Here is a 26,151-nt window from a genome sequence, read left to right as displayed (position 1 = left end):
TATATTACAATCAAGGGTCTACTAAAAACTCATATTTCCTTTCTTTGCAATTGAAAAAATCATGTTTGAAGCAAACTCTAAGGCATACATAGTCTTGCCCAAGATTTGACCACAAGGCCTGTGAGACCAAACCTCCCCACCTAACCATTGGGACAACATCCTTGGACTTGAAAACTCATATTTCTTATATATATAAAAAATAGTTAAGAATACCCAAAACCCAGAAAGATCTAGCAAGAGAGAATATCTACACTTTATAAACCCTAACAAGTTACTTCTTCAAATTGTCAAGTTTTATTTACATACATATATTAAAAATAAACTAACCATGTAGTAAATTTTTCTGGTTTAAACACTAAAAAAATTGCAGGGCCACCCATGTCGCAAGAAATGCCACAAGAATATTTCAACCAATACTCTCCGTCACTTTTTATGAACTTTAATCTCCTTTGAACTACAACATGAGCAGATTTCACTACTTTCTTTGATCAAATCTAGATAAGTGGCATATACAATTCTCCACATTACAGCATATATGATCCATTGCCTAGTGAACAGAAGGAACAGCACTAATGACTCTGGTCTGCTTTCGGCATCTTTGAAAAATGCTATCGTACAATATATCGAATTGTACCCCTGCTCTTTCTCGGTTGATAACAAAGAGAATGTGATCAGCTTCCACAATTGTATAGTACCTGTCAATCTCACAAATTAGAAATCTTAATTAGGTCTTTCTCAAAGCTTGAGACAAGTTATTTTCTGGTTCTTACCAAACACCTGGTTGCAACGAGTGACCATCCGTTAATTCTGGACTTAGCAAGCAGTGGGGATGGGGCTCAGGAAAGCGGGGATAAAGCATCGAGATTGTGTTTAATGCTCCATCATTGTCTTGCCAATCCTCGTCACTGTTAAGAAATTTAGGGTTAATAGTAGTAACAACATAACCAATTGCTCAAGCAAGCAGGAAAGAAATCTGTCTGTTCAATAATCACTCACTTGTAACCTTTGTAAGGAAGTGGCACATTGCTGGGATAGCACCACTGGCTCATCTGCAGCGTCCTAATAAAGAGAAGAGGATGAATTCCAGACAGACTTGAAGGCATGGTGACTCCAAACAATTTTCGTGTCTTTCTCGATGCATAGTTGTTTCAAGCAAAAGTGGTTTGAAACATCAATGTTTAGTCAATCCTTCAATTCAGAATTTTTAACCACCACTAATGCATATTACATGCATTCTACATAAAACTATAATTGCTTCCAATGAAACAGGAGGACTTGAATGTAACAAGTACTATGGGCTTTGAACATCTCTATCTTATTTTCAAGGATAGACTTGTCTCTGTCAAATGTGGGCCAAAAATGCAGCAGTCCCCACCTGAAATAGTAGGTATTTGGAAAAGTCTGGAGTTTGGAATTGATTTCAACTGAGACCTGTAGACTTAAATCTACAAGAGTCCAATCATCTGAAGCAAAAGGTCCAACATTTCCTAGAAGACTCTGTATAAGCCCGGAAATCCCAACCTTTCGCCAAGTCATGTTAAAATGATCAAACCCAAAGTTGTAGTAGCTTTTCAGCCAAGCAATGTCCAACCAATCATATATAATAACTCCCACACGACACAGTTGTAACAGAGAGAAGGGTTTGATTGTCTTTCCATCTTCTGGCCTACAATCCCCCAGAAGAGAAGGATGTTTAAGCACAGGTATCAAAATAGGTGACATGGAAACAATTATGTCAGTAGAAACAAGATATATGCCCAATAGACAATCAATATGAACCCAGCAAAAGAGTAATAAATGCTTCATAGAAGGCTGAGATATACAGCATTTGTTACTCTACTCCTATCTGATGCTCCAAATTCATAATTGTATATCCCAGCCTGTACAGCATTTATTACTCTACCACTAGGTATATATTCATTGCCCAATACTAATACCTAGTTCGGGAGTCTGAAATTCCAAAGCAAGAACAGGGGAACTCTGAAAACAAATCATAAAACAAACAAGCAAACAATTTCTGAGAAACTCACTGCACTCCGTCCAGGTAGACACGAGTTGTTCCATTGAGAGCACCAGATAAAGAGGTAACACTCAGCACCCAACCTTCGGAAGTGCTATCATGTCCCTGGAATGTCTGCATAAAGATAATTCTAGCACCGTAAAGGCACAATTTTTCAACTTTCCAGCATTGCTACCAACGGAAAAGCAAATTTAGCCTGAACTAATGAGTGACTGGATTACCTTTTCAGCAAGCATATTGTGCAGGACCCTGACAACTTGAACCCCAGAAGAGTGCCCAACAAAGTGTACTGGATGTTTCTCATCCCATTCAGAATAATAGCCTGTAAAAATTCATATCAAAGCAATGAATGCTTCTAGTTTCAACCAAGATATTTTGTGGAAAACATTTCATAGTTAAAGGCTGGACTCTTATATTCATTTACCTTGCTCATAATTCTTGCCAAAGCGGGCATGGCCATATTGGGCACTGTGTTCTTCGCCATAATCTACTGTTCCACCTTTTAAGTAGTAGAAAAGCTCTCGAGCCCTGCGAAAACACAAGCAAAGAAAGTTGCTACTGCCAGTATTAAAGAAGTGCATAGATTTTATCACACCATAGATCGTAACGGAGCTCAGATGTCCGCTTGGGAGTCGCGGGACCTCTGTACCAAGAATCACATTTACGGAAATTTCCATAAAACCCATGCAGGTAAGAGAAACGCTTAGTATTTAACCAGAATGCCAATACTGTGACAAACATCAACGCCACTGGAAAACGCCAAACGACAGAGGAACAAACATCTAGACAATACAGTAGCCGAACTTACCAAAGCGACACCAGACACTCGAGGCATACAAGCCGGACCTGGAACAACAGAACCGCAACCAAACGTTTGCTACACAGTGAACCGCATTCTGTTTTCACCGCAGACAACACAACAAACACAAAGGAAAAATCGCAGAGACTGCAGAGCTAAACAACCAAGTAACAATAACAACCCAAACGCCGCGAAAAGGGTAAAACCCAAGCCCACAGTACATGCCGTCCGCGTACCTGGGACAACTGTCCGCCCATAACACCACCACAGCACATGCCGTCCGCATGGGAGCCGCGGGACCACGTGGCCTCCACCTCGAACCATGCGAAGCCCACAATAAGACCCCAAAATCTTTCCTGCCCAAAACCTTAGTTCGACTTAGGAAATTGCCTTAACGCAATAAGACCCCAAAATCTTTCCTGCCCAAAACCTTAGTTCAACTTAGGAAATTGCCTTCAATTTTTCCGAATATCGGCTAGGTCAACGCGCGGTCAGCGATCTATCGATCGCATATAGTCCCCGGCAGGGACTAATAAGTATTTTCATAATAATTTTAAATAATACCATAAAGTTATATTGTTATTATAATATGAATTAGAATTATATTGTTGTTATAATATTAATTAGAGTTGTATTGTTATTATAGTATTAATAATTGGTTCAGTTTTAAAAAAAAATTATTAATCCCTGCCATAATAAATTGTTTTGATTTTTGCTTTTGACCAGGAAAAAATTGTCTAACATTTTTTGGATATTTTTTATTAAATTGATTCTAATTAAATTGTTTTTATTTTTGCTTTTGACCCCAAAAAAAATGTCTAAAGTTTTGGATATTTTTATTAAATTTATTTTTGAAATTTAATTTTTTTTGAATTTTTAAGAATCCAAAAACTATTTTTTAATTAGTTGCAATTGCAAAGGTTGATGATTCTAATTACCTATGATCAGATGTGACATTTATTAAAATAATAATAAAATGAAATAAAAATAAAAAATAAAAAATTGATACAGTATGATAGGATTTAACAATATAGAAAATAATAATAATAATAGATTTTTTCAAATTTTTTGATGAGGACCTCTGATTGAGGTGTGAGTTGGACATCATTTCCATTATGAAAAATTAATGAAGATTCCCTTGGGGTACAAACTCACCACCCTCCACATGCTTTGGGCATATGGCGTGGTGGCTTCATGCATGCATGGTGTTAATACTCCTACAGGAGGTGACAACAATATTGTGTTTTGGTTTTGGAATTTGGGAAGTTGCTGTGTGAGCAAAGTTGGTAAATGTCTAGTTCACAATAGAGGAGTGTTGAAGGGTGGTGCTGGGTTATGTGGATCGATGCGGAAACAGGAGAGGTGGTGGTCTAGGCTTCTCCCAACGTGGGTAAACAGGTGTGCGGGCCGGTAGTGTCACCTGGAATTTGGGAGCTTCTGAGCTCGGGCTAACACCTGTGCAAGTAATTCGATTAACCATTTTCCCCATTGTAAACCGTAAGCGTACGACAATGGCTTGGTCAGCGACTGCAAAGACATGAAGCCCAACCCTAAGGGGTCGAGGCAGAAGAACCAAGGGCGTCGTATCGGCAAGGCAGCCCAACTCCTCTAGGGGCAAATTGAGGGTTCGAAAACCAATTGTTAGCATCATAAATGATGTGGCTATAGCTTATCCTGAAGGTATATCGGAGGAAATCCGGAATTTAAATGAGGAATGGGAAGCAGACTTGAATCGTCAAGCTGGCACGAAGGAAATCAACGTGGAGGACTAGTGGGCTATGGTGTTGGATCCAAGGCACACCTGCAGTCACGTCACTCAATTTAAACAAACCTTGTTCTTGTATTTGCCTATGAAGAGTATCTTGGGAAAGGATTAGGTGCAGGTCTATGTGGTCATCGCAGCAGCAGTGCAGGACTTTCCTAATTATAAACAAGAATTTTAGAAGCTCTAGTTTCAGATGCAAAAAACAGGATGGTTACCTTCGGCGAATAGAAGAAAATCTCCCTTGCATTATCCCACAGACAAAGCTTCTGGGATCCAATGCTAAGGACCTGGCTCTGATGGAATTTGCTTCTGTCGATGGAGCAGAGTAGTCTCCTAGCTGGTCTCTCAGTTTTCTTTTATTTTTTGTATGCAGGAAGCTTTCAGTTTTCAGAATTCTGATAGTTTTGTTTTTAGGCGTGTAGAATTCAAGCAAGGAAAAGACATTAAGACTTGTTTAGCTTGGTTAGAAATACTTATTATTTTTTGTTACTGGATGGATAATCACATTGTTAGGTGGCCAACAGACTTGGTTTCCCTCTAGGAAAGTTGAGGCCACCTAACTATATGTTATGTGGATGTAACTTGCTTTTATATTAATGAAAAAGGAAGGCCCTACCAAGCTTACAAAAAAAATGATGAGGAACTAGCAACCTCCCAAAATATATACAACAACCTGCAAGTCACATATATCAGAAACTCATAGTTCAACCTAGGACCGAGATGTTCACAGACCACCAAAACTGGAGCTGGGATCCCAAACTCCAACAAGATACCTATCCTTCCAACCTTTATGAGAGGCCATGGTGTCCCACTATGGAATTTAAATGCCACCTTCCTCGCCCTCATTCCAAAATATAAGGATGTCAACACTCCAGGTGATTTTAGTCCCATTGATTTATGCAATGTTATCTATAAAATCCTTTCTTCTATTCTCGTACATTGGTTGAAACTCATTCTTCATCAAATTATTTGTCTGGATCAATCGAGTTTTGTAGAAGGGCGCCAAATATTGGACGGCATAGTTTATGCTCATGAAATTATTCATTCGCTTACGAGACACAAGAAACATGGGATGTTGTTAAAGTTGGATTTGTCTAAATCCTATGACTGTCTCAATTGGGCATATCTTCTTTAGGTCATGAGAGCTTTTGGATTTGTTGAGGATTGGCTTAGTTGGATACGTTCAATGATATCCACTCCCTTTTTATCAATTTTGTTGAATGGTGCCCCCTCATCTACCTTCCGATATTCTAGGGGTCCCAAGCGAGGAGATCTAATCTTGCCTTTTCTATTCATCATATCCGCTGAGGGACTAAATCGACTCATTAAGGAAACAAAACAAAGCAATGAACTGAAAGGCCTACATCTCCTAGGCACCGATATCTTTATGACCCATCAACATATCGTAGATGATAAACTTCTGTATGGAGAGCCCACAGTCCAGGAAGCTCTAATGATCAATGGGATCCTTGCGAAATTCCAAGTTGCCTCAATTATGCTCCTAAACAAGGAAAAATCTAATATTTACTTCTTTCATACTCCACGTTATATTCAACTATTTCTAGCTCGCATACTAGGATTATCCATTGAATCTCTCCCTTCAAAATATTTGGGAGTTCCTCTTCATTCAAACCCTTTGCGCATTGCATGCTAGAAATACTTATGTTCCAAACTCTCAAAAAATTCTATCGAACTAGACCTTTCGGGTCATTAATTTGGTCAAGCGCCCACACTCCTTAAAACAATTCTTTAGGCAATTCCGCTAAATCAACTCTCAGTTTTTCCTTCCCCGAAAAGTATATATCGAGATTTGATCTCCATCTTTAGAAAGTTTTTATGGCATGGAGCCCCCCTTGAAAAGAAATGTCCCCTAGTGACCTGGAATAAACTTTTCTTACCCAAATATCAAGGGGGTTTGGGCTTGCAGGATCCTGAGGATTTGAATGCGGCGTTAGGGGCAAAGCATTGATGGCATTGGATCTAAGGTGGCACTAAGCAATGGAAACGGATATGGACTCAGAAATATGGTCAAGGAAAATCCTAGTGCATGCTTCTTTGGGATCCCTCTTTCAATTCAGGGTCTTCCATATGGAACTTAGCAAACCAGGACATCTATCCCGTTCGTGATCATTTCTCATGGGAAATCAAGGATGGTAAATTTTCTATATTTTGGGAATAATTATGGTAACAACTCCCTCATTTAGACAGGGATGCCTCCCTCCTGTACCTCAAAAACCATCTACAGCAACAAAGAGAGGGGTGAGTAGCCAACTACTTATTGAGAATACAAACCACTGGGGATGGAGGTAGTGGAAAGCAGCCAATGACTAGAATTTGGAGGTACCTCTAGAAGTATGGCGATCTCTATCACAACAGCTGCAACATAGACGAATTCATTTCTCTCGGGAGCATGACAAGCTAAGATGGGGATATTCAACATTGAGCATCTTCTCTCTCAAAGAAGCCTATCTCATTAAGGTTGATGCCCACAACACGCCTCGACAGGAAATTTGGAGCAAAATCTGGGGGGGTCTAGCTAAAATTTGTGCATCTCCTATGGTTAGTTGGACATAAGTGAATCCTCACATGGGATCAGTTGTTGAAAAAAGGTTTTATGGGTCCCTCTTAATGCCCCCTATGCAAACACCAGGAGGAAACAATGTCTCATCTTCTAAATTTGTGTCTCATTGTTGGAGAAGTGTGGGATATGGCACTTTCCCTCTTTGGACCTTTTGACCGTAATCAAGAGGAAATCTTGGCGACAATTACAAATTGGACAAACAATTGGTTTAAAAACCAAATTGTTAGCAGAACCTGATGTTTGATCCTGGGATTTATTCTCTAGAATATCTGGAAAGAAAGGAATAGGGCTATCTTTCGATACGAGACCCCCTCCAATTATTCCATCTGGAGCATAGTCAAAGACAATAAAAGGGAGACAATTCTATCGGAGAAATGGGATTCTGACGATTAGAAGATAGATCCTCCTGAAGCATCAATTCTTCTATCTCTCAATTTATCCCAGGATATGATTCCCCCCATTTTAGCATCACACGTGGAAGTTCCAATGTCATCTCCCTCAGTCTTCTTACAACCCCCATCAGGTTGTATTCAAATCAACTTTGACGAAGCCTCCAAGGGTAATCCAGGGCCTGCTCGCTATGGTGGTATATTGCGCAATTATGTGGGGTCTTCCATCGGACTATATGCTGGATAGTGTGGATGCATAACAAATAATGTTGCAAAACTAACCATTCCAGAGAAGGACTTCCCTCTGACTCTCACACAAGGATGCTTAAGGATTCTTATTGTGGGGGACTCCAAACTGGTTGTTCATATGGCCCAGAAGGTCATTAATGTATCTCCCACATACAAAATCACGAAGAGATGGCATCTAGAGGCCCAGCGAAAGAGAATAAAACATATTTTGGAAATATTTGAGTACTCTACCACTAGTCACGTCCTTCGTGCTGGAAATAAAGTGGCTGACTAGATGGATAATTGAGGATAGGTGGATCAGCATAAGCATTTCGACATCCCATGGCATGTTGATTTGAGTGTTATAGATCTGGATCCTAGTGAAATTCAGGCCCTCTAGGACCTCCTCAAAGCCGATTCTCCTTCCCCCGATGGGGGTGATCATCTAAGTAACCACTTGGCACATGTCAAGCCCTCGAGGCTTCCCCCTCCTCCGCGGAGTCATTAAGTTTGCAGTTAGATTTCGTGCTTGCATTCGTTCCACTCGAGTGAAGATCCATAAAGCTAATGCATCGGTTAAATTCAAGATAAAACGAGTGTTCCTCTCCAGTTTGGAATTCTGAGCGATGAATTTGGGTCTGGTGGATTATTGAAGCGTGAGATACAGGGTCCATGGAGACTCATTGGGGTCATGGCCTTAAATGAGATGTGAAGTGGAAGACCGATCTATCTTGGTTTGGTTTGAACTTGGCCTTCAGTCATGTACCTAGGATATGGGAACCTCTTTGGATGGTGTTTCGAGTCGGCTCCACACCTCTATCTGAAAACTCCATCACCAGCTTTCAAGCTAGAGTAGGAGGCCCCTAGAACTATCTACCATCGTGCTGGAAAAGGTAACAGTGTCCATACCTTTTCTCAACCATTTTGCTTTTAGTTTCAGTCAAAGGTCACAGTTATTGGTTTCTTGTGGCTGCCCCACCATCAGTTTCCTGTTGGAAGTCACCTCTGGTGTTTATCAGTGTCGAGGTTTTTGCATTACAGTCTCTGGTCGGTATTGTTGTTTGCATGGGTATCCATTTTGGTTAGGTCTCATTGAGAGAGTCTCTCCAACCACCTGGGTAAGTGCCCTTTGTCTTAGAGTGTTAGTCGGTTGGCGAGCTTCGTATGCCCTGGGAAGTTCTTCAGCCTCGGGGAGAGCTTGCCCATCTTGGTTCAAAGCCCGTGGTGTTTGGGTTCTTGTATGTTTCAATTTTGGTTATTTGTCTCTTGGTTCTGGTGTATGCCACTCTCCTTGCAAGTTCTTGGAAGGTTCTTTCACGGACCTACTTTCCAATCGCTCACCAATATATGCAAAGCACTAAATGCCTCACCAACGAGGTCGGCCTCACCGCAGGGGGGGGGCTCATCAAATCAATGTGGGGCATCCCGCGTCAAGCCATAACTCATCCTCTAGGAACTTGGCCATCCTGGAACCTGAGGGTGCAATGGCCCTCTCTCCAGCTCATTCTCCAAGTCATATAGTGGCTCCAGCAACCATGGATTCCATAGCATAGCAACTTCGAAATATCCAAATCAATATGGACATTCTCAGGGACCATATATATGAAGATCGTAGTGATATTGTGGCTTACATAAATGATATTCAATATAGTCCAAATGAAATTCTAGAACAGCTAGATAACCTCCACCGCAGCCACTGTCGTACAAATGACCACCTTCGCAGTCTGGAAACGCGGGTGGAACATATTGATTTTCATATGCACGATCATGTTGGTTATTTTGCAGCTTTCCCTGTACTCCCCCCCCACCCCCCTCCTTGATATGTTGTTGTCAGTGCCAGTGTCTTTTTTGTTTTTTCTTAGTATGTTATGGCTACAACGTGTCTCAGAAATAAAGAATGTAAAGAGTCCTCTATGGTATCCTTCGGTCCCCAATCTCGATAAGTCTGGTCAAAATGAGAGAAGGGGGATCGTTGAGATATATCTTGTAAGCTTTGTTTTCCTGAAAATCTAATAAAAGTTTTTTGAACGACGAAAAAAAAAAGAAGATATACCACTTACATTTTATTTTAGACCTCTGATTAACATATTCACACACACTTCCCTCCACACATGTGTCTCTTGTGCAACACTTTCCCTTCCGCATGTTCCTCTTCAGCACACTTCCTTACCTCTTAACGCTTTTTATATGTTTTGTAAGACGATTTTTTTCTATTTATTAAGTTTTATTTAATTTATATAATAATATATAATAAAATCTTTTTTCCTAATTATTTTAAAAAAAAAATCATAATTTATTTTTTAATGGATAGTAAGAACATATGGTTGTTTGATAGTTATGATATTGTTTAATATCTTACTCTTTTGAATCTAAATGATATTATTCACCAAAATTAATATATTATCATTCATTCAAAATTAATTGATTAAAAATAAATTTATTTAATTAAATTATTTATAACAATATATTAGAATCATGAAAAAATAACATAAGCATAATTTTAAGACCTGAAGTAGCAAACTCAGATTTAAAAAATCAAAAATCCTAATTCCTAAACAAAATTTAAAAAAGCAAATTCAAAATACAAAAATTGCGTTACCATTTTGTTGCCAATTGTTTTACTAGAAAATATTAATTGGTTTAAACTTTGGACAACGAAATACAGTGATATTTTTGTCCGGGCAATTTCAATTTCATCTTCGGGGAGAGCAGTCCCGCTATGACATCATCCTGTTGTTTTACATGAAGGGCCCATGCTAGTTATTATTTTATGCCACGCAAGCACTTGGTGAGCCTAGACTCCACGTAAGCCATGGTTCATTTGAATTTTAATTTACGTGAGTTTGTAATTTGGCATTTAAACTGTATATATGTTTCATTTTGTTTTTTAAATTGGTAAAATTTGGTAGTGTAAAGTTAAATTGGTAAAAATTTTGGATTAGATTTATAAAATTACAAAATTCAATATTTTCTAAATCAAAATTACAAATGGCAAATCAAAATCAAGATTTCAAAAATCAAAATTTTAAATTTTGAACCAAGGTTTAAAAAATCAAAATTTTGAATTCCAAAACCAGATTTTAAAAACTATGTTACCATTTTGTTTCCTACTATTTAATTTCTTGAAAAAATAAATGTGAGGCAAATAATTTGAGTAATCTACTAGACTATGGTAATTCCAATAAATTAAAAAACAAAATATCTCATTTTAATTAAGAAATATAATTATAAGAGGGTATTTTCTAAAATTAAAATCAGTTTATGGAGACATGATTCTCACTTAATACACATTGTATCAATTTTCATAAATAAAAAAATGACATCATCTCATATGTTAGTGGTTGAAAATAAATTTATTTGATTAAGTTATTTAGGACAATATATTACTATTGTTTATTTAGGTTTAAATGAAGAATTAAAAATTACCTGATACAATATTATATCAAGAAATAAATCTATAACTCTTACCTAATATTCACTGAAAATCCAATCTTCCCATAAAAATTAAATCTATAACTCTTACCTAATATTCACTGAAAATCCAATCTTCCCATAAAAATTAAATCTATAACTCTTGCCTAATTACACAGAAAATCCAATCTTCTCATTTTTAAAAGATTTATCATTTACATTACACTGTAGACATCTTACATACATCTCCACATACACTTCCCTCGACACTGCTTCTCCCGCACAACACTTTCCCTTCCTTATGTTCCTCTTCCGCACACATTCCCACGAAAGAACACTTTCCCTTCCTCATGTTCCTCTTCCACACACATTCCCACTTCCCCACTTCCACACACATCCCTGCATCCACACACTTCTTATATGTTTGGTAGGATAATTTTTTCTATTTATTAGTTTTTTTTAGAATTTATATAATTAATATGTGATAACATATTTTTTAATGATTATATATATATATATATATATAGAGAGAGAGAGAGAGAGAGAGAGAGAGAGAGAGAGAGAGAGAGAGAGAGAGAATAGCTTGATGTTTGTTTTTGTCTGGGGGGCAGATTGATTGGTAATCTGAGATACGTGAAATCATTGAAACTCGAGAGACCCAGGGTCAAATCTCCCCTGTTGTGACTCGGGCTACGGGGAGGAGGACATATCGTAGCCCCCATATGTTTACTAGTAGGTTTACTGGTAGTTACGTGTCAGGTGGGTTGCTAGGTTCCTCTGGGTCACCAAAAAAAATAGATTGATGTTTCATAGCTATGACATTGTTTAATGTCATACTAGAAATAGATTGATGTTTCATAGCTATGACATTGTTTAATGTCATACTGGTAGTTACATGTCAGGTGGGCTGCTAGGTTCCTCTGGGTCACAAAAAAAAATAGATTGATGTTTCATAGCTATTACATTGTTTAATGTCATTGTCTTACTCATTCTAAAATAGATTGATGTTTCATGGCTATGACATTGTTTAATGTCATTGTCTTACTCATTCTAAGTACGAATCTCTAATTCAAAATCTACTAGACTATGGTAATAAGAAAAATAGTTATAAGAGGGTATCTTCTAAAATTTACATCACTCTATGGAAACATGATTCTCACTTCTACACACTGTGACTTTTCATAAAAAATTCACATCATCTCATAGATTAATGGTTGAAAATAATGATTATGTTATTTATTGCAATATATTACAATCATGACAAGATAACATAAACATAATTTTAAGACATGAACTAACTGATTTGCAACTATTTCACTTGTTAATAAAAGATTACTAATAAATGTAATGATGGTATTATTACCAGTCTAGATACATCTTTGCTAGGTTCCTCTCGATCACAAAAAAAAAATGATGTTTCATAGCTATGACATTGCCTAATGCCATTGTCTTACTCATTCGAAGTACGAATCTCAAAATCTACCAGACTATGGTAATTCAAAATCTACTATACTATGGTAATTCCAACAAATGTAAAAAAATTGATCTCATTTCAATTAAGAAAAATAATTATAATAGGGTATCTTCTAAAATTTACATCACTCTATGGAAACATGATTCTCACTTCTACACACTATCAATTTGCATAAAAAATTCACATCATCTCATAGATTAGTGACTGAAAACAAATTTATTTGATTATTTTATTTATGGCAATATATATTACAATCATTAAAAGATAACATAAACATAATTTTAAGGCAAGGACTAGCTACTTTGCAGCTATTTCACTTGTTAATAAAAGATTATTAATTTATGTAATGATGGTATTATTACCAGCCTAGATACATCCTAACTCTGGATCTACCAAGAGTCAAGAAGGATCAAATCTCAAATCTCTCTCTTAATATGCAAACATCTTTTACGATGATAAAAGAGATTTGATCCTCTCAGTGCTTGGTAGATCCAAATTTAAGATGGATCTAGGCTGGTTTAATTATCGGCCTTTAAATAGGCCACATTAGAGAAGAATACAATGGGAAAAAACCATTGGTTAAAACACCACGGGAAAAATCCATGCGCTTGAGAATTTTATGTTTTTTTATTTTTTTTAAGTTTATTTTATTTTGATTGAGTCAAAATGCTAAACATTACAACATCTCCCCCATATTGGGCTAGAGAATGTCTCGCTGCGCAATTATAATATGATGTAAATTATTATTATTATTATTATTGTGACATTAATGTTATTATTATTAATTGGTTATGTATTATTATTACTAGAAACTTGAAAGGAAGACAAAAGATGAATGAAATTGGCAAACCTCAAAAGAGGAGTCCCTGAGGCTACCCACAATTGCGAATATATTCATTGCATTAACATCAATCAATTACAACCTTATAAAGATTCATAGGACTAGGATAGTTAGAACTAATTCCTAAAAATCAAGAACTAATCCCCAATTACAGAAGCAAGTAAACAACTATTCGTTTCTCCATTATTTTCAAGTTTCCCCCTTAATGGAGAAAGGATTGATTTACAAACCTAGCATCTCTCTAAACAATTCAAATTTTATCTTCCCAAGGGGCTTTATGAAAATGTCAACAATATTTTCACAAGTAATACAATATTCAATAAAAAAATCCTTAAACTATATCTTCTCTCTAATAAAATGAAATTGGGCATCAACATGCTTTGTCCTTGCATGAAAGGTTGGATTATTTGCCAACTTGATTGAGCTCTGGTTGTCACTCTGAATCATTGTAGCCTTCTTTTATTCTTCTTTGACATCTTGAAGAAATCGCCTCAACCAAATAGTTTTGCAAGTTGTTGTACACAAATATTTGTACTCTGCCTATGTAGATGATAAAGATACAGTTGGTTGCTTCTTGCTACTCCATGAAATAATCCCAGATCCAATACCAAATGCATAACCTATAGTAGATCTTCTATCATCCGGATTACTGGCCCAATCTGAATCTGAGTAACATGTCATCTCAACATCAAATGAATCAGTATATTTAAGACCAAAATCAATTGTGCTTTTAAGATACATGAGTACTTCTTTCCCTTCTCTCCAATGTCTTTCTAGAGGCCTCGTCATAAACTGACTAAGCACACTAACTGAATATGTAATGTCAGGTGTAGTTGTAGTAAGATAATTCAGACTTCCAAGTAGTTTTGTGTACAATGTACCACCAACCTCTTTTGAACCATCATGAAAATGAAGCTTCACATTCTATTGCATAGGAACAAAAGCAGCTTTGCACTGATCCATCTTAAACTTTTTAAGAAATTCTTTGACATACTTACCCTGAGAAACAAAAGTTTGACTAACATCTCGCCAAACTTCAAGACCTAAACAGTAATGCAATTCACCAAGACCTTTCATCTCGAATACTTCTGATATCTACAGCTTAATTTCATTAATTAACTTCACTAAATTTATTGTAATGATTAAGTCATCAACATATAAAGAAATCAGCAGCACATATCCCTTTGCATCAAATTCGGTATACATATTTGGATCATTCTGACTTCTCATAAAATCCTGCTGGAAAAATAAAGAATCTATATTTTCATACCATGACCTAGGTGCAGGTTTTAACCCAGTACAGAAATTACCTGCATACGAATTCTAAGAACAAAAAAGCATTTGAGAGGTTCTTACCTTTGATCATACTCTGTGCACACTCCACCAATGTCCTTTTTTTCCTTTCTACAACATTGTTCTATTGTGGAGTGTAGGGTACTGTGAATTGTTGTACTATTCCATGATCCTTGAAGTACTTGACAAAGTTCCCATATCTATATTCTCCTCCTTGATCTGAATGGAGGATCTTTACAAACTTCCCTGTCTGCTTCTCTACCATGTTTTTGAATCCTTTGAAATACTCAAAAACATCACTTTTTTCTTGAGGAAGTACACCCAAGTGTACCTTGTGCCATCATCAGTAAACAACAAAAAACAATAAGCTCCTCCTAGGGGTTCGATCTACATGGGTCCACAAACATCAGAATGCACAAGTTCTAATACATCTCTTCTTCTCCTATCAGAATTAGAGGGGAATTTATCTCTGCGAATTTTACCTAATGCACAGGCTTCACAAGCAGCATATTCATTCTTTAACATAGGGAGACCTTTAACCATACTTTATTTCTGCAACAACAATAAATCATGATAATTGATGTGACCATACCTATGATGCCAAAGACTTTCTGTTGACATAGTTGTAGAAGTCAGTGCTTGATGACTTTTGTTGGTAACATCAAGCTTGTATAGGCCTCCAACTCTGACTCCTAAAGCAACAGGTTTGCAGTGATCCAACAAATATTTCACTATGCAATGTGTTTTAAAGAATTCAACCTTCAAGTTCTGATCTGTAATTGTAGACATAAAGATCAAATTTTTCTTGATCCCAGGAACATACATAAAATTATGGATGGACCTGATGCTGCCATTTGGTAAATTCACAGGTATATCACCCTATACCATGATCTTATACGCACGATCATCTCCAAGGTATGTTTCCGCCATTGCTAATTTCCTTGAAGTTTTTGTACCAGTCCTTATTGCATGTCATATGAATCGACGCTCCAAAGTCCACAAACCATCTATTAACATCATCCATTTCAGCAGAAAACGAAGCATTAGACACAAATAGCTTGAGATTTTTGAGATCATAATTATGGGCTTCTCCTACAGAATGTCCTCACTGTCTTCTATGTTTATGTCTAGATTCATCATTTTTCTTATAACAATCTCTGGAAAGATGCCCACTTCTACCACAGTAAAATCATTTCATTCCAGATGACATACCTTGATTTGATTTCGGAAATGGATTTTTATGAGATGAGTTTCCACCTTTGTTTACTCCTCCTTGTTTCCCTTTGAAGAATTTCTTCTTCACTACAAGTTCCAAATTTGGATTCTGGGGTTTCAAATTCTTATGCCTTGCTTCTTCTTGCATCAGTATACCTATCAATTCCATAAATTTTGGAGCTTTCTCCCTTGCTGCAAGACCTGTAATAAACATTTGGTAATCTTTTGACATTCCATTTAACGTGATTATTATGAGATCAGTACTAGGTACTGACTCCCCTATGTCTCCTAACTTATGTTTCAATTCTTTAATTCTGGAAATTAAAACATTAATGGGTTCGTTCTCTTCCATTTTAATGTACAGGAGCTTACTTTTCAAGAAGAGAACTCAATTTGTGTTTTTAGTCTCATATAATTCCTTTAGTGTATTCCAAGTTTCAGTAGAAATCTTATAATCACGAATATAAGGAATTATGTTATCTTTGATAAACATTCTAAGTAGTACCTTTGCTTTGTTTTCTTTCTTCTTCCAGTATTGAATTGTCGCAGTTGTCGTGCCTGCAGCAGGTTTTGCTTCATCCCCCTTTGTAATGGTCTAAGCACCATAGCCTTCTAGCAGTGTTTGTAGCTTGAATTTCCATTTGACATAGTTTGTGCCATCTAACTTACTAGATTCGCTCAGGTATGTCTCTGCAAGATGATTCGCCATCTTATCCCAATATCTTTTAGAAGTACTTCCACCCAATTCAAATTAATACTCCCCTTTGTTGAAAATAGCAACAAGAAATGCTAAATATAGAAGTGCTAAATTTAGCACTGCTATAAATAAAATTTCGGGATACCTTCCTATTTTAGTTAGTTCCTGAACTAAAATAGAGAAGTAAAAATTCGAATTTGATCTTAGCAGTTGTTTGTAAAATAATTAATTAATTCATCTTGCGTTAATTAGTTATAGAAAATCAAACATGAAGTCTACGTGGGGGACATGCAATAGTTTCTCCATTAATTAAGGAATTTATCCATCAGTTAAAGAGATAAGGACGAGTTGTAATATTGAGTTGTAATTAGTTGGCTCAGTTAACTAAGTCAAGTCCAGTTATATTAATTCAAATAGTTTGTTGAACTAATTGTGAGTTCAGTTAGTTAATGCATGCATGCATGTAACTGTTGCACTTCAGATAACTGAATATTCTCTCATCAATAACTCATGCATGTTAGTTCAGACAGAGACCCAGTTGAGATCAGATGGAGGGACAATGTACTATCAGTTACAGGAATATTCCATTGTGAATATCTCTTGCATGCAGAAGGAATTCATTCCTTGGAGATTGTGCAGTTACTTCTTTAGTTTAGTGAGTGTGTGATGAGCCCAATCACATAGGTGGCATCATTGGACCCCAAGAAAAACTACGCAATAAAATAGGAGGCTTGGAGGGTTGAGGAAAGGCATATCTTGTGTCTACTCAGTCTGTGAGCTGTATTGTTTGATTGCAGAGAGAGCAGAATAGCTTGTGAGCTGATTCTTTTTGTAACTTGAACATATTTCCACTTGTATGATAATAAAGAGATTGGGGTTTTAGGCTGAGGCTTTCCCCGGGTTATTCTTCTGTGTTCATGTGTATTGATTTCTCATTCTCAGTTATATGTGTTCTATTTGATCTTGCTCATATTTGATTAAGCTTCTGCAAAGTTTGTTGTAGAAGTAGATCTTTGCTTTAGTATATTGCATAATCTGTTAGTCTACAGTGGGAATTTCTACATGGTATCAGAGAAAAGGTGATAAAAGGCGAAGAACAGTATACAAGAAGGGAGAAGTTCAAAGTTTGAGGTTCCTGAATATAGAAATTGAGTTCTAATCACATCTCAATTTCACCAATGGTGTTCAACGGTTTAAGACTCGAGTATGCCCTTGATGGCAGCTCAAATTATATAGCCTGGAAGGATTGCATGGAAGTAGTATTAGAGGATAATGGTCTAAAGGATTTCATTGATCAAGAAGTCCCCAAGCCTGCAGCATCTGATGCTACAGAATTGGCGGAATGGAAGAAATGTGTGGCTAAAACAAGGAGAATCCTCTTGGAGGGAGTTCGAGACCACATAGTCTCTAGCCTCCATGGGAAAGAGACACCATTTTCGATGTGGAAAACATTGGAAGATCTATATCAGAATAGCAGCGATCAGAGGAAGTTGGCACTGAAAGACAAATTTCGGAAAATCAAGTGTGAAAAGGGCGACACGATCTCTACATATCTGAACAAGCTCACCACCTGCAGGGATGAGCTTGGTAGTGTAGGGATCACGACAGCTGATGATGACATGGTGAGTCTTGCACTCCTCTGTCTTCTTAAGAGCTAGCATAGCTACCAAGACTCAATTAATGGAAGAGAAAAACTGCCAGATTTGGAGGGACTTTGGTCGGATCTGATACAAGAGGAGATAAGAAGAAGCGCCAGAGATGGATCCTCATCGAAGCAAGATGATGAGGAAAATCTAGCCTTAGCGAGTAAGGCGAGGAAGGGGAAAGGGAAGGTGTCCCATCCCAAATCCGGTTCTTCCCATGGTGGGAAGAAGTTTGACAAATCGAAAATGCGATGCTTTCATTGTCATGAAGTGGGTCATTATGCTACGAATTGTCCACGAAAGAAATCCTTGAAGGGATCTGATGGTGAGGCACTAGCCTCACAGTTTGAGTTGGATTTCTCTCTTGTCGCATGCATGGTTTCATCCATGGTGGGATGTGTGTGGTACCTAGACAGTGGAGCTTCATTCCACATGTCAGGTGACAAGAATCTTTTCAGTACCTTGGAGGAGAAGGATCTCCAGATGTGGATCGAGATGGGTGATGATGGAAAGTACCGTGTTTCAGGTGAAGGTACGGTTGTGTTTCAAAGGGAGCATGGAGCTCCCCTCACCCTAACTGATGTAAAGTATGTACCAGGTCTGAAGAAGAATCTTGTGTCTGTCGCTATGCTAGAAGATAAAGGCTATGATGTAGTCTTTAGTAAAGGAAAGGTATTCCTGAGGCATATCGGTACTGGACAGACCAAGTGAATCGGGATTCGAGTAAAGAATATCTACAAGCTGGAGGTAGACAACTGTGCTGCATTGAGTTCCAAAGCTGAGATGGTGCATAGCCAAGATGTTGGCGAGCTATGGCATAGAAGACTGGGCCACTTGCACCATGGAGCCCTGAAGATCATGCAATAGATTTCTACCGGACTTCCCAAGGGAAAATTGGAGCAGACGAATACATGCAAAGGTTGTACCTTGGGTAAGTATGTGAAATCTTCCTTTCCGGATCGAAATAGTAGAGCTGGAGAAATCCTAGAGCAAGTTCACTCAGATGTTTGTGGACCATTCTCTAGAGCCTCCACCGCTAAACAAAGGTACTATGTTATTTTTATTGATGATTTTTCTCGTAGATGTTGGATCTACTTTATGCAAAAGAAGAATCAGACCTTCTTGAGGTTTTGTGAGTTTAAAGCCTTGCCAGAGAAAGAATCTGGAAAGAAAATAAAAGCCTTGCGTAGTGACAATGGTGGAGAGTATGTCTCCCAAAAGTCTAAAGACTTTTGCGTTGCAGAAGGAATTAAACGGGAATTGACGGAACCCCATAACCCACAGCAGAATGGGGTGGCCGAAAGGAAGAACAGATTGATTATGGGAGCAGCTCGAGTGATGTTGCATGACCAAATCCTACCACTGCATTTGTGGGCTGAGGCATGCAATATAGCAATATACTTGCAGAACAGAAGCCCGCATCGTATACTGGGAATGAAGACACCTATGGAGGCCTTTTCTGGGAAGCGACCAGATGTAAGTCACTTCCAAATCTTTAGATCATCAGTTCACTATCATGTGACCAAAGATGCCCGAAAGAAGCTAGATCCAACAGTTGAGTTGGGAATACTTGTGGGGTACATGGATACACCCCACAACTATCGGGTGTACCTACCTACCAATCAAAGGACAGTGTTACGCAGGGATCTGAAGTTCGACGAGAAGAAATCCATGCGAGTATCACTTGAGAGGAAGCTCAAGTTGCATGTAGAGGAGGAACTTTTAGTTCCTAAGGAGGAGGAGCCTCAAATTGATGCGGAGCAGCCGCATGCAGAGGATCTGGGAGTGGAGACATCCACTCATGTTGAGACTTCCAGAGATGGGCTGAAATGCTCAAGGGAAGCTGACAGGTTGATGCTGGATGTGTGGGAGAATGTGGGACAGTCATCTTCTCAGTGCAAATAAAGGAGGTCGCCCGAGTGGTACACTGGGTACATGGCCCTGGTTGGGGAGTGTGTAGATACTGAACCTTCTTCATTCGAGGACGCAATGTAGCAACCAGTCTGGGTTGATGCAATGGTAGAGGAATACGACTCTATCATTCGAAACAGTGTGTGGGATGTTGTCCCAAGACCTCAGGGCAAGTCAGTGGTGAGTTCCAGATGGATTTACAAGGTAAAGCAGACAGCTTATGGTAGTGTTGAGAAACATCAGGCAAGATTTGTTGCCCAAGGTTTCTCACAGGTCGAGGGGATCGACTACGATGAGACCTTTGCTCCTGTAGCAAGGTACTCATCTATCAGATCGATGTTGGCACTATCAACTTAGATGGGTTGGAAGATCCATCAGATGGACGTGAAGACAACATTCCTCAATGGGAAGATTGAGGAGGAGGTGTACATTGAGCAGCCAGAGGGCTTCGAGACCTTCGATCATGAGTTGCATGTGTGCCGACTTAAGAGGGCTTTGTATGGGATAAAGTAAGCACCCCATGCTTGGTACACCAGGATCAACAGTTATTTCACCGGGTTGGGCTTCACCAAGAGTGAAGCAGATGCGAACCTTTACCACATCATGGTAGAAGGTAAGCCATTGATCATTGTTCTTTATGTAGATGATCTGATTTTGACAGGTGATGATCAGTTGATCTAGTCTTGCAAGGAGGACCTTGCAAGAGAGTTCGAAATGAAAGACATCGGTCTTATGCACTACTTTCTAGGCATGGAGGTGTGGCAGAAAGATGGTGAAATATTTGTGTCTCAAGGCAAGTATGCCAATGAGATACTCAGGCGCTTTCACATGGATAAGTGCAAGCCCATGCAAACTCCTCTAGCTGGGAACTGGAGGAAGGAGGATGCTACTTCAATTGAGGTAGTAGCTTCTACTATTTATCGACAGCTGGTGGGTTCACTTATGTATCTGTTGAACACACGACCCGACTTATGCTTTGCGGTGAACCAGCTGAGTCAAGCTATGGTTTAGCCTACCAAGTTGTTTTGGAAGGCAGCGGAGCATGTGCTGAGATACCTCAGAGGCACATCTCAGTTTGGATTGTAGTACAGACGGATAAAGGGAGTGAAGCTTCAGGGCTTCAGAGATGCAGATTGGGCAGGGAGTCCATCAAACCGAAAGAGAACTCCTGGAAGAATCGTCAACCTTGGTTCAGCTGCAGTTTCCTAGTACAGCAGGAAACAGAGATCAGTCGCACTTAGCTCAACAGAGGCTAAATACATGGCAGCTAGTCAGGCTACATGTGAGGCCATTTGGATGCGGAAGATTCTAGTGGGATTGTTTGGTCAAAGGATGGATCCAACTGTGATCTACTGCAATAATCAGAGTTGTATCAAACTCTCTGAGAATCTATTTTTTCGTGACAGGTCCAAGCACATTGATATCCGGTGTCACCATCTTCGAGACTGTGTGGTCAAGAGGATCATGTTGTTGTTGTATGTTTCGACCGAGGAACAAGATGCAGATATTTTGATGAAGGCATTGTCAAAATGCAAGTTTGAGTTCCACAGAGACAGGATTGGGGTTACTGATAATCCCTTTGTTGTTGAGAGAGAGTGTTGAAAATAGCAACAAGAAATGCTAAATATAGAAGTGCTAAATGTACCATTGCTATAAATAGCATTTAAGGATACCTTCCTATTTTAGTTAGTCCCTGAACTAAAATAGAGAAGTAAAAATTTGAATTTGATCTTAGCAACTAATTGTAAAATAATTAATTAATTCATCTTGAGTTAATTAGTTGTAGAAAATCAAACATGAAGTCTATGTGGGGACATGCAACAGTTTCTCCATTGATTGAGGAATTTATCCATTAGTTAAAGAGATAAGGATGAGTTGTAATTAGTTGGCTCAGTTAATTGAGTCAAGTTCAGTTAGATTAGTTCAAATAGTTTGTTGAACTAATTGTGAGTTCAGTTAGTTAATGCATGCATGCATGTAACTGCTGCACTTCAAATAACTGAATATTCTCTCATAAATAACTCATGCATGTCAGTTCAGACAAAGACCCAATTGAGATCAAATGGAGGGACAATGTACTATCAGTTGCAGGAATATTCCATTGTGAATATCTCTTACATGCAGAAGGAATTCATTCCTTGGAGATGGTGCAGTTACTTCTTCAGTTTAGTGAGTGTGTGATGAGGCCAATCACATAGGTGGCATCATTGGACCCCAAGAAAAACTGCGCAAGGAAATAGGAGGCTTGGAGGGCTGAAGAAAGGCATATCTTGTGTCTACTAGTCTGTGAGTTGTATTGTTTGATTGCAGAGAGAGCAGGATAGCTTGTGAGCTAATTCTTTTTGTAACTTGAACAAATTTCCACTTGTATGATAATACAGAGATTGGGGTTTTAGGTTGAGGCTTTCCCCGGGTTATTCTTCTGTGTTCATGTGTGATTGATTTCTCATTCTCAGTTATATGTGTTCTATTTGATCTTGCTCATATTCAATTAAGCTTTCGCAAAGTTTGTTGTAGAAGTAGATCTTGTATTTTGCTTTAGTATATTGCATAATCTGTTGATCTATAATGGGAATTTCTACACCCTTAAAACAAATATGAGAGCACCCACTTTTTTTTTTAAATATCAAATCCCTTTTAAGATCTTTCAACTAAGTGTTCCCCCTTTTGTTTTAAAAAATAATAACATTTACCAACACATTGAAAATGTAATCACAACACATTGAAAATGTAATCAAATTGTTGCTCCCCTTAAGAACTTTGGTCCACTTTTTAAAAAAAAATCGAAGTGTTTTTAACCTATGGACAAACGAGGTGCCTACCTAAATAAATGGAGTGCCATATTCCAATGAAGTGTCCCATGGAGGGTGCTACTCCATGTGCTCTATTTTCAAAAAATATATATGTAAAAAAACTTACTTCCTTAACCTCTTAACTTCTTTGATTAGTGATTTTGACCATACGCGTCACATTCTTCGATAGGATCGACCAGCATTGCACCTCCAATCTGTTGAATTTCGTAAGTGTGCCTCCACCAACGCTCCTCCTCCCAGGAGATACAAACGATGATCCACAGAGAAAAAAAACACATCATTATTCTTTGACAGAACTGACCACTTCTCTTCCGTTGCACCAACAAATAGGCACTTGAATCTTCACTTGGGTCTGGATCTGATTGATAGATGATCAGGTGATCCGGTTGAATCTGAATCCTTAAGAAAAAGCTACTCACAAAAAAACCCAGATCGACATGGACGTTGAGAAGCCAGGGTTCTCCTCCATTGTTTTTTCGCTTGTAGGTGACGAGCAGACGGTATAGCAGAGCACCGTTGGTGAGCAAGACAGAATGACAACAACAGCGCCAAGGTTTAGTTTAGCAGAGAGATATAGGTCCCAGGATCAGAGGCAAGACGAAATGTGGGGTGACTTGTCGAAACCAAAATAAAACTCCTCGACTCTCTCGGCCTTCAAGACAATGGTGGCCTTCTCACTGAAGGAGGGAACGATATATCTGTTCAAGGCACTCTCAATATTGGATATGAGAGACATAAAAGTAACAAAAGATTGAAATTGGTTGTAGGCTCGACAAGAACAGTGTTCAACTCCTTATGTGCATAGCTCTAGCGATGATCCGTAGGGAAAAATTCTCACTAACTTGTTCACGGTTCTCTACCCAACAAAGGCTTTGCTTAGTCACATGTAAAACTTCAACACATGGGCTCCTTTCACTTGATTCAATGACCAAAATATAACATTGCTTCTCCCACGCTCACACGACCTGCAACAGCGATACCAACACGACCCAATGAGACAATCGCTCACACAAGATATTTTACCCTTCACACTAGCCTTACACGGCACATCACTCACCCTCAACTCTCCTTATACTCTAAAACCAAATAGAAAGAAGGGAAGACAAAAGATGAATGAAATTGGAAAACCTGAGGAGAGGAGTCCTTGAGGCTGCCCACAACACGTTCATTGCATTAGCATCAATCAATTACAACCTTATAATGATACATAGGATTAGGATAATTAAAACTAATTCCTAAAAATCAGGAACTAATCCCTAATTATAGCAAATAAGTAAACAACTATATGTTTCTCCATTATTTTCAATTTTATTATTATTAATGATTTTATATAGTAGTAAGGGTGTAAAAGGTGAATTATTACAATATTATTATTAATTCATATTATCATATTCGTATATTCTTGGTCCAGATGATGAACCACATTAGAGGGTTTGAAATGTCTACCAACAAATAATGACGATGTGATTAATCCGAAAATCAATTTCAAAGAATCAATATGGATCACAAAAGTTTGAGATCAAAAATAATAATAATAATAATATTGTGAGTTTATTTTTTTTAAAGGAATGAGAATTTCTGGAGAATTAGTAACATCACTCACATCGATTGCCACTATTAGATACAACTATTTCATAAATGGCACAATGGGTGAGTTATAACGTGTCTCTAGAGACTTGAACCTACGGATATAAGGAAACAAATGGTTCACCAAACCACTCGAGCTAAGATCCTTTGACTATTATTAATATTGTGCTACTAATCACAGTGAATATATATAATATATGAAAGGAAAGAAAAAATAGCAAGGATAACAATTAATATTGTTAAATCAATAGAATCATCATATAGTTGATGATTATGAAGAAGGAAACCCTAATGCCTTCAACCGACGCCCTATTTATGGGATATTTCTAGCATAAGAACTCTTCCTTTTATTTGAAATGTTATTGCTACAAATATGGTACACCAGAAGGAAATTCTTTTGCTGCAAACTTCTTCACGCATCAAGTTGAGGACATTGATCCTTATCTCTCGAGATTTTTGATCTTCATGAGGCCAATCTCAAGTGGCATCTTTTGTATGTAGGTGAAATTCTTTGATCTAATCTCTTCACTTGCAGCCAAAATCCAAGATCACATAGGAATCCCCTCTATCTTATGTGGTTCCTTTACAAAGGTAGGCAACTTCAGGAAAGGAACTCGCTCAAAGATTATGTCATAGAAAAGGGCACTTTGATCTTCCTATTTTCAAGGCTAAATGGTGGAGCCAAAGGCAGGGATGGGCCCTCTGCATCCCAGTCTAAATCCTTCAAGGAAGCCCTAAAGCCATGGCTCTCACAACCGAATCCTAAATATATTTCAATATCAATCTTCATCATGGAACAAACAAAAGATTTTCCAGCTATTAAGGAGACTCATCCCCAATTTTTCATTTCTTGCATAGGATATGAGCGACATGTCATTCTATCATTTTAATGGGTTTTGTCCATCAACATTTGCACTTCAGGAATGGATGAATCAAAATTGGTCCTCGAATATGGAGTTTTTTTTTGTTTGAATGGTTTCTTTGTGGTATATTTCAAAAATATAGAGGATCATCAAAGGAATTTCGATCAACAACCCTTGTTTTGGGGCCACGTTGGGCTCTTCTTTTAGCCATGGTTTCCTTAATGTAACCCTCTATCCATGGAATTTATGGCCACTCATGTTTGGGAAAGATTCTATAATATTCCCATTCCTTTAATAAGCCCATATATTTTAGCTAGGGTCGGTAACACACTACACAACACTCTTATAAAATAACAGTCAACACTTCTATTGGAAAGTCACATTTTGATACTTGCTCTGGATATTGGCCACTTTACCCTTGGATATTGTATATGCACAAGAAGGAGTGAAGGAGAACCTCATAAAAGATGCATTAAGAGCATAAAATTTGTTGAGAAGATTAGGAAGATCCATTTGCAAGTACATGATACGTTGAAATAGTCACAAAGAAAATATAGGGCCAAATATGACCAACACAGAATAAAGAATCCATTCAAAGTGGGAGATAGAGTTTGATTACAA

General features: G+C 38.0%; 1 protein-coding gene across 1 annotated transcript; it reads right to left on the bottom strand.

The window, feature by feature from the left end:
* Window positions 1-510: 510 nt before the first annotated feature.
* LOC149186404 (uncharacterized) lies at window positions 511-2,697 on the bottom strand. The gene is made up of 7 exons (XM_089409332.1): window positions 2,445-2,697; window positions 2,242-2,342; window positions 2,031-2,134; window positions 1,376-1,666; window positions 997-1,143; window positions 771-905; window positions 511-695 (listed from the first exon to the last, which is right to left on the bottom strand). The coding sequence occupies exons 1-7, from the start codon at window positions 2,695-2,697 to the stop codon at window positions 548-550; spliced, it is 1,179 nt and encodes a 392-aa protein (XP_089265458.1). The 3' UTR covers window positions 511-547.
* Window positions 2,698-26,151: the final 23,454 nt, after the last annotated feature.

This window comes from Pinus tabuliformis, chromosome 3_1 (genome assembly GCF_031772625.1).
Source record: "Pinus tabuliformis cultivar Carrire ecotype Pingquan chromosome 3_1, CPIR1, whole genome shotgun sequence".
NCBI classification, from domain to species: domain Eukaryota; kingdom Viridiplantae; phylum Streptophyta; class Pinopsida; order Pinales; family Pinaceae; genus Pinus; species Pinus tabuliformis.
This window is presented reverse-complemented; position numbering and strand designations above follow the sequence as displayed.

Excerpts from the sequence above, each read along its gene's own strand:
- LOC149186404 (XM_089409332.1), bottom strand. The coding sequence starts at position 2,697 with ATGGAAATTTCCGTAAATGTGATTCTTGGTACAGAGGTCCCGCGACTC. Across the intron at positions 2,343-2,444 it reads TGGCAAGAATTATGAGCAAG|GCTATTATTCTGAATGGGAT; the intron begins GTAAATGAATAT and ends GAATTTTTACAG. Across the intron at positions 1,667-2,030 it reads GTCTACCTGGACGGAGTGCA|GCCAGAAGATGGAAAGACAA; the intron begins GTGAGTTTCTCA and ends GGGGGATTGTAG.